The sequence below is a fragment of the Lolium rigidum genome, chromosome 5, assembly GCF_022539505.1.
Source record: "Lolium rigidum isolate FL_2022 chromosome 5, APGP_CSIRO_Lrig_0.1, whole genome shotgun sequence".
NCBI lineage: Eukaryota > Viridiplantae > Streptophyta > Magnoliopsida > Poales > Poaceae > Lolium > Lolium rigidum.
The window spans coordinates 139,864,035-139,878,958 of NC_061512.1; the positions used below are offsets into that span (position 1 = coordinate 139,864,035).

General features: G+C 47.2%; 1 protein-coding gene across 1 annotated transcript; it reads left to right on the forward strand.

Annotated features, from left to right (window-relative positions):
* The first annotated feature begins 8,077 nt into the window (after positions 1-8,077).
* Positions 8,078-14,488, forward strand: LOC124658418 (cation/H(+) antiporter 19-like). Its single transcript, XM_047196751.1, has 2 exons — positions 8,078-8,266; positions 12,251-14,488. Exons 1-2 carry the CDS (start codon positions 8,078-8,080, stop codon positions 14,486-14,488), a joined length of 2,427 nt encoding a protein of 808 aa, XP_047052707.1.
* Positions 14,489-14,924: the final 436 nt, after the last annotated feature.

A 14,924-nucleotide genomic window follows, 5' to 3' on the forward strand; every position in this document is an offset into this window, starting at 1 on the left:
CCGAAGAATAAGAAGATTCGGAAGCCCAAGATGTATTTAAGGAAAAGATAGAGTTGTAATAGGAAGTGTTATTTGTAATGCTGGCGGGATGAGTTAGAAACCGTCCCGGACTGCGTAACTTGTACAAAACGAAACCCTCGGCTCCACCTCTTATATAAAGGGGAGTCGAGGACGAGGAGATCATCGAATCATTGTACGCAAACCCTAGTTTTTATAATCGTCGAGTACTTTTCGGCTGAAACCTTCGAGATCTACTTGCCCTCTACTTCTAACTAAACCCTAGCCTACAATCCATAGGCATTGATAAGTTAATCCCTTGTCAACGGGATTATCAGCACCTTTCCTATATATAATATGTAAATAAAATTCTTGCAAAAGAAGCACCCATCTAATAAGTCTTGGCTTAGCATCTTTCTTTTCCATAAGGTATCTAATTGCAGCATGATCAGTATGAATCGTAACTTTTGAATCAACAATATAGGATCTAAACTTGTCACAAGCAAGAAACACAACTAATAATTCTTTTTCAGTTGTAGCATAATTTCTTTGAGCAGCATCAAGAGTTTTGCTAGCATAATGAATAACATTCAATTTCTTATCTACTCGTTGTCCAAGAACAGCGCCTACAACAAAATCACTAGCATCACACATAATTTCAAAAGGTAAATTCCAATCAGGAGGTTCAACTACAGGAGCAGTTGTTAAGGCTTTCTTTAGAGTTTCAAAACCTTCCTTACAATCATCATCAAAAACAAAAGGTACATCTTTTTGAAGAAGATTAGTAAGAGGCTTTGAAATCTTGGAGAAATCTTTAATAAATCTCCTATAAAACCCGAGCATGACCAAGAACACTACGAATACCTTTAACATCCCTAGGATAGGGCATCTTCTCAATTGCTTCAACTTTAGCTCTATCAACTTCAATACCTCTCTCGGAAATTTTACGTCCCAATACAATTCCTTCATTAACCATAAAGTGGCATTTCTCCCAATTAAGAACAAGGTTAGTTTCTTCACATCTCTGCAATACTTTATCAAGGTTTCGCAAGCAATTATCAAAAGAATTCCCATAGACAGAAAAATCATCCATGAATACCTCTACAATATTCTCACAAAAGCCATGAAAAATAGCAGACATGCATCTTTGAAAAGTAGCAGGAGCATTACATAAACCAAAAGGCATACACCTATGAGCATAAGTTCCATAGGGACAAGTGAAAGTGGTTTTCTCTTGACCTTTAGTTTTAACAGCAATTTGTGAAAACCCAGAATAACCATCAAGAAAGCAAAAATGAGTATTTTTAGACAACCTTTCTAACATTTGATCAATAAAGGGTAAAGGGTAATGATCTTTCTTAGTAACTTTATTAACTTTTCGATAATCAATGCACATTCTATACCCTACAACTACTCTTTGAGGGATGAGCTCATCATTATCATTAGGCACAACAATCATTCCTCCTTTCTTAGGAACACAATGCACAGGACTAACCCATCTACTATCAGCAATAGGATATATAATACCAGCTTCAAGAAGTTTTAATACCTCATTCCTTACCACATCCTTCATCTTAGGAATTAGACGACGCTGATGTTCAACAACAGGCTTTGCATCATCTTCCATGTTGATAGCATGTTGGCAAATAGAGGGAGAAATCCCCTTCAAATCATCAAGAGTGTAGCCAATAGCTCCTCGGTGTTTCTTCAATATTTCCAATAACCTTTCTTCCTCAAAATCTGAAAGCTTAGAACTAATAATAACAGGATATATTTTCTTATCATCAATATGAGCATACTTAAGATTATCAGGCAATGGTTTTAAATCAAAAACAGGATCTTCCTTTGGTGGTGGTGTTGTACCTAAATCTTCAACAGACAAGTCATGTTTAAGAATAGGTTGACGAAGGAAAATTTCATCAAGCTCATTCCTTTCTTCCCTAAAGACTTCACTCTCACTATCCTCCAAATGTTGCTGCAAAGGATTATTAGGAGCAAGAGCAATAGACGCACACTTGTTCAACTCTAAAATCATTATTAGGCAAATCAGCTTTATAAGGAGTTTTGGCAAATTTAGAGAAATTAAACTCATAAGATTCACCAGCAAATTTAGTCACAATTTTTTCCTTCTTGCAATCTATAACAGCTCCACAAGTATTTAGAAAAGGTCTACCAAAAATAATAGGACAAGACTTACTAGCAGCAGAACCAAGTACCAAAAAGTCAGCAGGATATTTAATCTTACCACATAGAACTTCCACATCTCGAACAATACCAATAGGAGAGATAGTTTCTCTATTAGCTAGCCGAATAACCACATCAATATCTTCAAGTTCACAAGAACCAATTTCATGCATGATCTCCGTATAAAGCTCATAAGGAATGGCACTAATACTTGCACCAATGTCGCATAAACCATAATAACAATGATCACCAGTTCTAACAGACAACATAGGAACACTAGCTTTCCTAGACTTATTAGGATGCGAAACAATATTAGAAGCATCTTCGCATTTTCAGTCACAAGATCTTTAACTATTGCAATTGCAGGTTCAACCTTTATTTGTTCTTCAGGTTCTATAGGTTTCTTTGGACTTTTATTAACCGCACTAGTTATAACAGAATACTCCTTCATTTTAGCAGGGAAAGGAGTTTTTTCAATATAAGCTTCAGGAAGGATATGATCAACAGTTTCAATTATAGCACATTTATTTATAGATGAATCAGTTTTATCTTTGTATGGTTCATGATACTTATCAAAATTCTTCCTAGGCAATTCAAAGTGAGAGGCAAAAGCTTTATAAAAATTTGCAACAACTTGAGAATCAAGACCATAAGTAGCACTCATATTACGAAATTTATCGGTCTCCATAAAAACTTCAATGCATTTATAATCATAGTTTATACCTGACTCTCTATCTTTGTCGTTCTCCCATCCTTCGAGTATTCTCCTGGATCCGATCAAGAAGGTCCCTTTTAAACTCTTCTTTGTTGCGTGTAAATGATCCGAACAAGAAGTATCCAGCAAAGATCTTATCTTGAAAAGAAAGTCTTGCATAGAAATTATCAATGATAATATTACCGGGAAGCTCATGAATGGGGCATTTGAGCATTAAAGACTTCAATCTCCCCCATGCTTGGGCAATACTCTCTCCATCATGAGGCCAGAAATTATATATGCGGTTCCGATCTTTGTGAATTTCACTTGGAGGATAGAATTTAGAATAAAATAAAGGCACAATGTCCTCCCAATCAAGAGAATCACCATTCTTCAGCAATTTATACCAGTGCGCTGCTTTACCAGACAGCGATATAGAGAATAGTTTCTTCCTAACTTCATCCATAGCAATACCTGCACATTTGAATAACCCGCATAATTCATGTAAAAACAGTAAATGATCTCCAGGATGAACAGTTCCATCCCCTTCACAGCGGTTATCCACAACACGTTCAATAATTTTCATAGGTATTTTGTATGGAACCTCTTTCTCACATGACGCCTCATCCACTACCTTTGCAGTAGTAGTAGATTTTCCAAAGAGGAATTCAAGAGAAGACCTCTCCATAATGAATTATAGCAGCAGGCAGAAATAAAATCAGCACGTACAGTAAAGGTTTCCCTTACCAATTCCACTTACCAATAGCGCTTCACTCCCCGGCAACGGCGCCAGAAAATAGTCTTGATGACCCACAAGTATAGGGGGTGTATCGTAGTACTTTCGATAAATAAGAGTGTCGAACCCAACGAGGAGCAGAAGGTGTTGACAAGCAGTTTCGATGAAGGATTCACTGTAAATGCTCACAGACAAGTGTTCGGGGGTTTTAATATAGCAGATGAATAAAGTACAAGTAAGTAAAATGCGAGAGTAATAATTGCAGCGAGTGGCCCAATCCTTTTTAGCACAAAGGACAAGCCGGTTAGTTTACTTATAATGACCAAACGTTCTTGAGGACACACGGGAATTTAGTCTAGTGCTTTCGCTTCATATAGCTGATTAATCTTCATTGTTTTGATAAGTGTTGTGTGGGTGAACCTATGCTAATGCACCGCCCTTCCTAGGACTAATACATACTTGTGATTATACCCCTTGCAAGCATCCGCAAATACAAGAAAGTAATTAAGATAAATCTAACCACGACCTTAAACTACGAGATCCTGCTATCCCTCCTGCATCGATATACCAACGGGGGTTCAGGTTTCTATCACTCCGGCAACCCCGCAATTAGCAAACGAATACAAGATGTATTCCCCTAGGCCCATAAAGGTGAAGTATCATGTAGTCGACGTTCACATGACACCACTAGAAGAATAACACCACAACTTAAATATCATAACATTGAATATTACCCAACATAATTCACTACTAACATTTAGACTTCACCCATGTCCTCAAGAACTAAACGAACTACTCACGAGACATCATATGGAACATGATCAGAGGTGATATGATGATGAATAACAATCTGAACATAAACCTTGGTTCAATGGTTTCACTCAATAGCATCAATAACAAGGACTAATCAATACGGGAGAGTTTCCCCTACCAAACAATCAAGATTCAACCCTAGATGTTACAGCGGTGACGAGGTGCAGCGGTGGAGATGGCGGTGATGATGATGGAGATGATGGTGATGATGATCCCAATGATGTCCAGCTCGATGGCGGTGATGATGGCGTCGATTTCCCCCTCCGGGAGGGAATTTCCCCGGCGGATTTCAGCCTGCCGGAGAGCTCTTTTCTCTCTGGTGTTTTCCGCCCCGCAGAGGCGGCTGTGACTCTTCGTGATTCTCCCCCTGGAGCTTAGGTTTTCGGGGCGAAGAAGTACGCGAAAAAGAGGCGGTCGAAGGGGGCTGTGGGCCCCCTCCCCACTAGGCGGCGCGGCCAGGGCAGGGCCCGCACCGGCCTATGGGTGGGGCCCATGGCGGCCCTCCTCGGTCCCTCCTTTTGGCTGGCTTCGTCTTCTGGAAAAATAAGATCTTCAGTGTAATTTCCGTCAATTGTTGATCTTCCGAAATATTGCATTCTGACGGTGCTTTTTCCAGCAGAATCCTGACTCCGGTGAGCGATTCTCCAATAATCATGAAACATGCAAAATAGGTGAAATAACATAAGTATCATCTCTAAATATGAAATATACCAATGAATAACAGTCAATTATGATATAAAATAGTGATGCAAAATGGACGTATCAGAGAGCAAAGCTCCTCGGCAGGCAGAAATATGTCGGGGAAATTCCTTCCCGGAGGGGGGAAATCGTTGCCATCGTCACCTCCATCGAGCTGGACTTCATCGGGATCATCATCACCATCATCTCCACCACCAGCACCATCATCACCACCGTCTCCACGTCGTCCCACTGTAACATCTTGGGTTTGATACTTGTCTAGTTCATAGGGGAAACTTTACCGGTGTTTGATTACTCCTTGTAGTTCATTCTATGGAGAGAAACCATTGAATTAAGGCTTATGTCCAGATTGTTATTCATCATTATATCACCTCTGGTTATGATCCACATGATGTCTCGTGAGTAGTTCGTTTAGTTCTTGAGGACATGGGAGAAGTCACGATGTTAGTAGTGGAACTATGTTGAGTAATATTTAATGGTTTGATATTTAAGTTGTGGTGTTATTCTTCCAGTGGTATCATGTGAACGTCGACTACATGATACTTCACCTTTATGGGTCTAGGGGAATGCATCGTGTATTTGGCTACTAATTGCGGGGTTGCGGGACCTACAGAAACCCAAACCCCCGTTAGGAAACTGGTGCACAAGGGCGTGTAGGATCTCAAAGTTTAAGGCTGTGGTTAGATTTATCTTAATTACTACCTCCGATTCAAGAAATAAGGCGTCCTCGTTTTACGTGCTTTTTGTTTGACCAAGAATTACTTCAAATATATAAAAATTGTTTGTATGAAATTAGCATCATTAGAAAGTGCTTTTTAATACGAATCCAACGATACTAATTACATATAATATAATCAAGATTGTGTTGCTCAATTTTTATGGTCAAAGTTCGTCTTGGAATACGCGTGCGCCTTATTCCTTGGGACGGAGGTAGTACTTTCTTGTAGTTGCGGATGCTTGCAAGAGGTATAATCACAAGTATGCATTAGTCCAAGTTGGGGTAGTGCATTAGCATTGGTTCACCCACACAACACTTACCAAACCAATGAACATTATTTAGCTATGTGAAGCGAAAGCACTTGACGAAATTCCAATGTATCCTCAGGAACGTTTAGTCATCATAAGTACAACAACCGGCTGGTCCTTTGCTCTGAAAAGGATTGGGACACTCGCTGCAATTATTATTACTGTCTTTTATTTACTCATACTTTATCTGCAATACCAAATACCCCTGCAAACCCGTTTGTTAGTGTTTACAGTGAATCTTTGATTGAAACTGCTCGTTAACACCTTCTGCTCCTCGTTGGGTTCGACACTCTTATTTACCGAAAGTACTACGATACACCCCCTATACTTGTGGGTCATCACGACATGAGAGGGGTATGGTGTTACCAGGTGGTGACTTGGTGAGTTTCCTCATAGATCTAGATGGGATCTGCTCTAGGTTGAAGACGATGGTGACTAAAAAGGATCAGATGAGAATCGAGAGAAGATGTGGCCGAGATGCCCCTTTCTACTGAGCAACTGCCCTTCCTTTTATAGCGGCACCATCCTTCCTCCCCAAGGAATCTTGTCGGGGGGTAACCAGAGGCGTGCCTAAGGAAGATGCCAACTGTCCCTAGCTATGCTCGTGGACCTAGTCCATGGCTACACCAAGTGCCTTGGTCTACATGGAGTGGTTCTCGACGATGTCGACAATCCTTGGTGTACTTGCACCGTCCACTCCGAACCTTTTTGGAAAAGGGGTTAACGGCCACCCTGCTTTATGCAGGCAAACTTGGAGCTTCTCTTATCTTCTGGTGTGCGTCACTGCTTGCGTCAAGACCTCCTAGCTTCATCCCTACGCAACTGGCTAGCGGAGGGGCCTTGTGCAGCATCACCTGGCGCCTGGTGCGCCCTTCTCGCGAAGGGAAGCTTCACGAGGTCTTCGAGTAGCCTAGATACGTCTAAGTCCTGAAACCCTCGCGAGGTACTTCCCCCTTCGCGGAGACCTCCTGTCTCGCGGAGGGAGAAGCCTTGTTCCTTGTAGATGGGCCGACACGAGGTCCCATCAGCAGGTGTAACGTAGTACCATAGGTTCCACTACACCGACAGATACATTCATTAGGATGAGCTGGATCAAGGGCGATGGCAAGTTGCGCGACGAGCCAGTCGGTGAGCAGGTTGCGCCGCACAAGCAAAGATTAGAGCATATCTCATACGAGGGCTTCATGGTTTGTCAACCCCCTCTGACCCATTGGGCCAGTTGGTGCCGGCCCCATCGGCTAAATTTTGTTTCGGTCCTATTCATGCGGCCCCATTGGCGATGATATTTTGGGCCGTGTCAATGAACCGGCGGGTCGACCTGGCCCATTCATTCCCATTCAGAGTTGTATCCCAGACTTTCGGGTTGTCAGCGTTAAAGCTGATGAATCAGGCGTGGAAACACGGTGGTGGTGGTGGTGGTGGTGGGGTCATATAGTAGAATAAACCCTCAAATTTCCTCGCAAAAAATAGGGCCGGCAAGAAAATAGGGCCGGACTAACGAGCTGGTTGGCTCGTTAAGGCTCGATTCGTTATCATCGTTAATTTTTTAGATCATTAAGCTCGTTAAGAATAATTAACTAAAATTATTTCCTCCAAGAAAATTACTACTAGCTAAAATTATGATTTTCCTTTTTTGGTTACGTGGTCCTGAGCTGTCAGCAGCTGCTCTTCGATTTAAGCTCGTTAAGGAAGGAAAATAGGTTGGCGTAGAGGTATATGCAGAAGCGAATCCTGTGCAGCGCTGGCGTGGCGTCGGCTAGTGGTGCCCCGACGCTATATATACCCGCTCGCAGTCGCAGGGCATCCGCAACCCCACCACCACCACCACCGTGTTTCCACATTTAAACCCCGGGTTGGTCGACCAGGGCGGCGCGCGCGGCCAGCGAAAATCCTAGACACTTGGCGAGAGAAATCTAGAGAGGAGGGGAATGGCGACGGCGGCGGTGTGCCCGGCGCCGATGCAGGCGACGTCGCACGGCGCGTTCCAGGGCGACAACCCGCTGCACTACTCGCTGCCTCTCGCCATCCTGCAGATCTGCCTCGTCGTCGTCGTCACGCGCGGCCTCGCCTACGCCCTCCGCCCGCTCCGACAGCCCAGGGTCATCGCCGAGATCATCGTAAGCACTTCATCTCCTGTTCCTCCGTTTCGTCGTCATTAATTGCCGCGCCGCCGGCCGGCCGGTTCCTCGAATGGCCGGGCTATAGGTTAATTCCTGCTAGATCGATATATAGTTGGGGTTTACTTAGTTTTTGCCAGAAAGCCGTTGTGAATTCCGCGTCGCCGGCCGCCGTTGGCCGGGGACGAGGAAGGCGCGCGGCCAGCGAATTTCGCCTACTACTCTCTCGATCCAGACGACGTGCGTGCACGTGCGAGTCTTGTGAACTCTGGGAATCAAATCAAATCAAACTCGGGAGTCCACGGGGAGAGATGGGAAACACGTTGTTGGACTACTGGTCGATTTGGAATTGACTCGTCTAAAAAGTTGGGGACAGATCGAGGGGGACGGGAGGGACGACAAACCACGCCTTTCGCGAGGTCGTTCCTCCGTCCGTCAGAACTCAGCCGTCGCCGTCCTCCTCCTCTCATGGATCCCCTTTCTGTTTCTTCTAGTCCTGACAAAGACAGACGTGGCTTCCCATCCCAGTTGCGAGAAATTCATTAATTTGGACTGGATTCTGTGGGGCTGCTCTACTGAACCGACTTTACTAGTGCGAATTTTCTGTCTTCTTGCTTAGCTCTACCTGCTGGCTTGACTACTGTTAGAGCATGTCTAACAGGCCCCGTATTTTTTCGCCCCTTAAAACGCGAGTAGAGGGCCCTGTATCCAGCTTTCGCCGGCCGAAAACTCGGACGAGCTAGCAGACCCCATATCCCTAAACTGTAAAAGGGTATATTCCTAGAATATACCAAATCAATTTTTTTCTTTTTCCTCTTCTTCCTCCTCTCCTTCTTCCTCCTCCAACCACCCCAGTGCCCTCGCCCCGAGCCTTGCCCGCCCGGCCAGCCGCCGCCCTCACGCGCCTGCTCACTGCCGCCACCGGCCCTGCCCGCTCGCTGCCGCCTGCCCGCCGTCACCGGCTCGCTCCGCCCAGCTCGCACTGCTTGCCGCCGTATTGCCGTCCTCGCGTCACGGCTCCGCCCGCCTCGACCTCGCCCGCAGCCGCTCGCTCCAGCAGCCGCCCGACCCGACCTGCCCGCAGTCGCCCGCCTCGACCTCGCCTGCAGACCGCCCGCTCCCGCTCGCTCGCCCCGCAGCCGCCTCGCCCCGACCTCGCCCCGCAGCCGCCCGCCCCGACCTCGCCCGCAGCCCGCCCGCCACCGCTCCGTCCGCCTCCACCACGCCCGCGCGTCCCCGCATCTCCGGCTTGGCCGCACCCGCGCACTGCCGCTCGCACCGCGTCGCGCCTCGCACGCTCCCCGCCCGTGCCGGCTCCTACGCCATCAGGTGCACACGCGCCCGGCTGCTCCAACCGTCGCGATTTTCTGAAAGTTCAGCGCGCCACGAGTGAGGGGTTGGCCCTGTACTCAGCCTCCCGCCCCGTAGAAGTAAGGGGCCAAAAGCCACCCCCTAGCCAAAACTGTAAAAAATCGACGCGGGGGCCTGTTTTACGGGGTCTGCTAGACGGCCGGGTAGAGCCATACCCCGTATATCGACGGTTATTTTACGGGGTTGGGCCTTTTAAGGGGTCTGTTAGACCTGCTCTTAGTCAGGCACATCAATCACCTCTTCGACGAGTTAGTACAGTTAATTGCTTGCTATTGATTTGGGCATATACTCCTACAGCTAAAGCATCCTAGGTAACAAATAATCCTAATGGAATATTATTACTGCTTCAAAACCACCAAGAAAAAGCGAAAGAACCGTATCAAGAAATTTTACTGCTTCTCAAATATCAGAGCAACTTAAGGTTGATGCTGATCCTTTTGTTGATGACAAGGAAGAAAACCTATTCCTCACGATCATTGTTGGTTGGATTTTAGGAATTAAAAGAAAATAAAAGTGCAAATTAGTACTACTTCTGTCGCCAAATGTAAGCCTGTTTAGAAAGCTAAATTAGCTTTCTGAAAAAGGCTTATATTTCCAGAACAGGGGTTGTGTGCAATATTGAATATTGCCCCAAATTAGATACTGCCACTTTATCAATATATATTTCTGTCCACGTGTGGAGACGTTTCAAGGCAGACATATCGGATCCCGACTCCCTTGGGAGAGGGTGGGCTCAGATAATACCTGCTGCAGTCAGATCGATCGATCGAGCCGACCACTGTCACCTTAACTTATTCTAGAAACCCTGCTGTACACAGTTGTCGGGAGAGATCAGAGTTGTTCGCTAGCTAGCGTAGCCACAAGGAGTAAGATTTCTCAGCATCTCATACACATTTGTTAAGTCCTGAATCCATAGATCATCGTCTCTTCAGGACTACTCTATGCTCCACAAAGATGTGTGAATCTCCGATCACAACTGTATATGATTCTTTTTTGCACTGTAAGATCGATCGGCGTACTAGTGCTTACGATTTTCAGTTCAGAGGCAACAGCTGGCTGTAGCTATCTAGACACTGTACCGAGATTGACAAAAAGAAAATCATCAAAATACTAGTCAAAAAAGTTCTCAAGTCAATGGTCCGTGTGTATGATGATGACGTTGTGTAATTAAACAACCCATAAGTCAATGCCCGTGTGTGTTCATGTCCTTTGCACGGATCACGGGCATTTCTATCAGCTAGCTCACCCTGCACTCCTCTGCACGTACGTTCAGACTTCAGACACACGATTTGCCTCTGTATTTTTGAACAGTGCATCGGCGATTAGTTCACTTAGAATTGGTCAACGAAATGAACATGGACAGGCATGCCCCCGTTGTTCACAGCTCAGTTAACTTGCTTCAGTTTCCTCCCTTGCCTAACTAGTCAAGGACAAGGCCTAAAACTAAATATATCTACAGTAAGAAATGTGGAACAAGTGAGGTCCTTTTGTTAAGTGCATTATTGACAGAAAGATGCTCCTACTGGCTGCTGCTGCACAAAGCATCTACCACCATCCATTGACCTGCAGGCCTTGCTTAAGCAAGAGAAAGAACTGCCAAGTCCCAACTAGTTGTAGCAAAACTAGCTTACTCTTGGAGGAAGTAGCTTGTAATAGCTGCCCACTGTTACTAGCTTAGCTAGGACTAGTTAGTATCCATCACCATATTTTTCAAACAGCTTGTAATATTTTCCTTTGCTTGCTAATCAGAATCTACTTTTGAGTTTTGACATTTCACAAGCTGGCACACACACTACTAGCTTACCATGCAGGAAGTACTGCCTACTACTCCATCCAGTTTTTTTTAATTGACTCAAATTTAGTACTAGTATAAAGTTGTACTAAATCTGAGTCAACTAAAGAGACCGGAGGGAGTACTTGATTAGCAAACTACTCTCTTCTTCCCAAAATAAGATGCACATCAGTTTTTGGTCCAAATTAAACTTTTCAAAGTTTAACTTAACTATATAGGAAAAAGTGTCAATATATATTTATAATCTCAAATCAATATTGTTAAAACGGTTGTGAAATATAATTCCCTATTGTGTGCATTTGGTATTGCAGTTCTTCATGTTCTTTTTCTATGTAGTTTGTCAAACTTAAATTTTTAAAAGTTTGACTTTGTCGAAAAATTATATGTATTCTATTTTGGAAATGATAGAGCATCTTCTGCATGCAGGAAGTAGCTTGTAACAGCTGCCGACTGGTATTACCTTATTAGCTAGTAATTACTAATTAATATTCCTTCCCAAAATAAGCTTGCAATTTTATAGAGCGGCAAGCTTGATAAGCAACAAACGAACAAACAGCTTGTAATTTTGTCCTTGCTTGCTAAGGTCGGAATGGGGGTGTCAGTTTTGACATTTCACAGGATGACACACACTAGCTGCTAGCTAGTAGTGACATTAGACACTGCTCACATAATCACAAATCTAATTGTATCTTGGTATATTATCTCTTGAAAAATTGAATGAATATGGAATTAAACAAATATTCCCAGTGATGGTAAATGCATGGAATGATGGTATCGTCTGTTGACTGAAATTAACGGCACTGCATGGTTGATGGATGCAGGGAGGTGTCCTGCTGGGCCCGTCGGCGCTGGGCCGGAGCACCAAGTTCCTGCACGCTGTCTTCCCGCCAGAGAGCCTGCCGGTGCTGGACACGCTGGCCAATCTCGGCCTGCTCTTCTTCCTCTTCCTCGTCGGCCTTGAGCTCGACATCGCCGCCATCCGCCGTACGGGCAAGAAGGCGCTGGCCATCGCACTAGCCGGCATCTCCCTCCCGTTCGCACTGGGTATCGGCACCTCCTTCGCTTTCCGCGCCACCATCGTCAAGGGTGCCCCGCAGGCGCCGTTCCTCGTTTTCATGGGCGTCGCGCTCTCCATCACAGCCTTCCCGGTGCTCGCCCGCATCCTCGCTGAGCTGAAGCTCCTCACCACCGATCTCGGCCGTATGGCCATGTCGGCAGCGGCGGTCAATGACGTCGCTGCATGGATCCTGCTGGCGCTCGCGGTCGCTCTATCTGGAGAAGGCTCGCCGATTATCTCGCTCTGGGTGCTCCTCACTGGCGTTGGCTTCGTCATCGCCATTATCGTCCTCCTCCGGCCGGTGCTGGCATGGATGGCGAACCGGTCCCCCGACGGCGAGCCAGTCAAGGAGGTGTACATCTGCGCCACCCTCGCCCTCGTCCTGGCTGCTAGCTTCGCCACCGACGTCATCGGCATCCATGCGCTCTTCGGCGCCTTCATGGTCGGCATCGTCGTCCCCAAGGAGGGGCCCTTCGCTGGCGTGCTCATCGAGAAGGTGGAGGACCTCATCTCGGGCCTCTTCCTCCCGCTGTACTTCGTGTCCAGCGGCCTCAAGACAAACGTGGCCACCATCAGTGGAGCAAAATCATGGGGGTTGCTGGTGCTAGTCATCACCAACGCCTGTATCGGCAAGATCGGCGGCACGGTGATTGCGTCGCTGGTGGTGAAGATCCCGATGAGGGAGGCGGTCACGCTGGGGTTCCTGATGAACACCAAGGGCCTCGTGGAGCTCATCGTCCTCAACATCGGCAGGGACCGCAAGGTGCTCAACGACGAGTCCTTCGCCATCATGGTTCTCATGGCGCTCTTCACCACCTTCATCACGACGCCCATCGTCATGGCCATCTACAAGCCAGCGCGGCCGTCAGTGCCATACAAGCGCCGCACCGTGGAGGGCTCCCCATCCGACGCGGACAGCGAGCTCCGAGTGCTCGCCTGCTTCCACAGCAACCGCAACGTCCCGACGCTGCTGAACCTGGTTGAGTCGTCACGCGGCACGAGCCGGCGCCGCCTCGCCATGTATGCCATGCACCTGGTGGAGCTCTCGGAGCGTTCTTCGGCCATATCCATGGTGCACCGCACGCGGCGCAACGCCATGCCATTCTTCAACAGCGGGGACAAGGATGGGCAGATGGTGGTGGCATTCGAGGCGTTCCAGCAACTGAGCACCGTAAGGGTGAAGCCCATGACGGCCATCTCCGACCTCGAGACCATCCACCGGGACGTCATCGACAGTGCCGCGGAGAAGCGCGCGGCCATCGTGATCATGCCGTACCACAAGATGCTCCAGCAGGACGGCACGTTCCACTCGCTGGGCTCCGAGTACCACGCCGTCAACAAGCGCGTGCTCCGCGGCGCCCCATGCTCCGTCGCCATCCTCGTCGACCGAGGCCTGGGCGGCCATTCTCAGGTCGCCGCCAAGAATGTCGCTTTCTCCGTCTCGATGCTTTTCTTCGGTGGGCCTGACGACCGCGAGGCGCTGGCTTACGCCACCCGCATGGCCGAGCACCCCGGCGTCTCCGTGACACTGACACGGTTCAGGCCTAGCCGTGTGCAGCCCGACGAAGAGTCTAGCGCGGCCGACGAGGCGACCGTGGAGTCGTTCAAGGCCAAGGTCGGCGCCGTGAAGGACGGATCAGTGAGGTTCGATGACGTGGAGGTATCCGGCAAGGAAGATGTGCTGGAGGCCATCAACTCGCTGTCGAAGTGCAACATGTTCGTTGTGGGGCGGACGCCGCCGGCAGAGCCTTTGGTGGATAGGCCCGAGGAGCTGGGACCGGTGGGGAGCTACCTGGCGTCACCGGAGTTCAAGACTTCTGCGTCGGTGCTGGTGATCAAGAGGTACGACCCGGCGACGAACCCGGCCAGCAAGAGGTTCGATCCCAGGGCGAGGCCGCCGGTGGCGACCGAGGTGGAGGACGATGACGAAGAGTTGGGTGGCGGAGGCGGCAGCTCCTCCGTCGTGCCCGTGCAGTGGACGCCGACGCACGACGCCGCCTGAGTGAGCTTGCCGATCGATCAACTTGGGCAGAGGTCGTTCTCCTACTCGTTCTGCAGTTGCGGCGCTTAACAACGTGAAGTGTATGTAATTGTTGTTGTAGTTGTACTGCAGTTCCGCAGCCTTGGATTTGTCCTCACTCTAGCGTGTGTGTATTGATGCCATATGATGCCGGAAGTCAGATTTATCCTCGTCTGAGTATTGATGTGCATGGCTTTGCGAGGGAGACTCCAGCGACACAATCGGGTCAACCGAAATGTAAAAGAAATACTTGAAAGAGTGGAAGTGCCAATGTCAAGTTTTTACAACGTTTTGAGCATTCTCGTGTACGACATTGGCTTAAGAAACATTTCTTTTTTTTGTTGAAAAAAGATTCATTTTTAAATGCTTAAAAAGAGTATTGTGTTAATAAATTACAAAGAATAAGGTGCAAATGATT

What these genes read in the sequence shown, in the direction of transcription:
- LOC124658418 (XM_047196751.1), top strand. Translation starts at nt 8,078, where the DNA reads ATGGCGACGGCGGCGGTGTGCCCGGCGCCGATGCAGGCGACGTCGCAC. An exon ending in GGGTCATCGCCGAGATCATC is followed by an intron (nt 8,267 to 12,250) that starts GTAAGCACTTCA and finishes TGATGGATGCAG; the next exon opens with GGAGGTGTCCTGCTGGGCCC.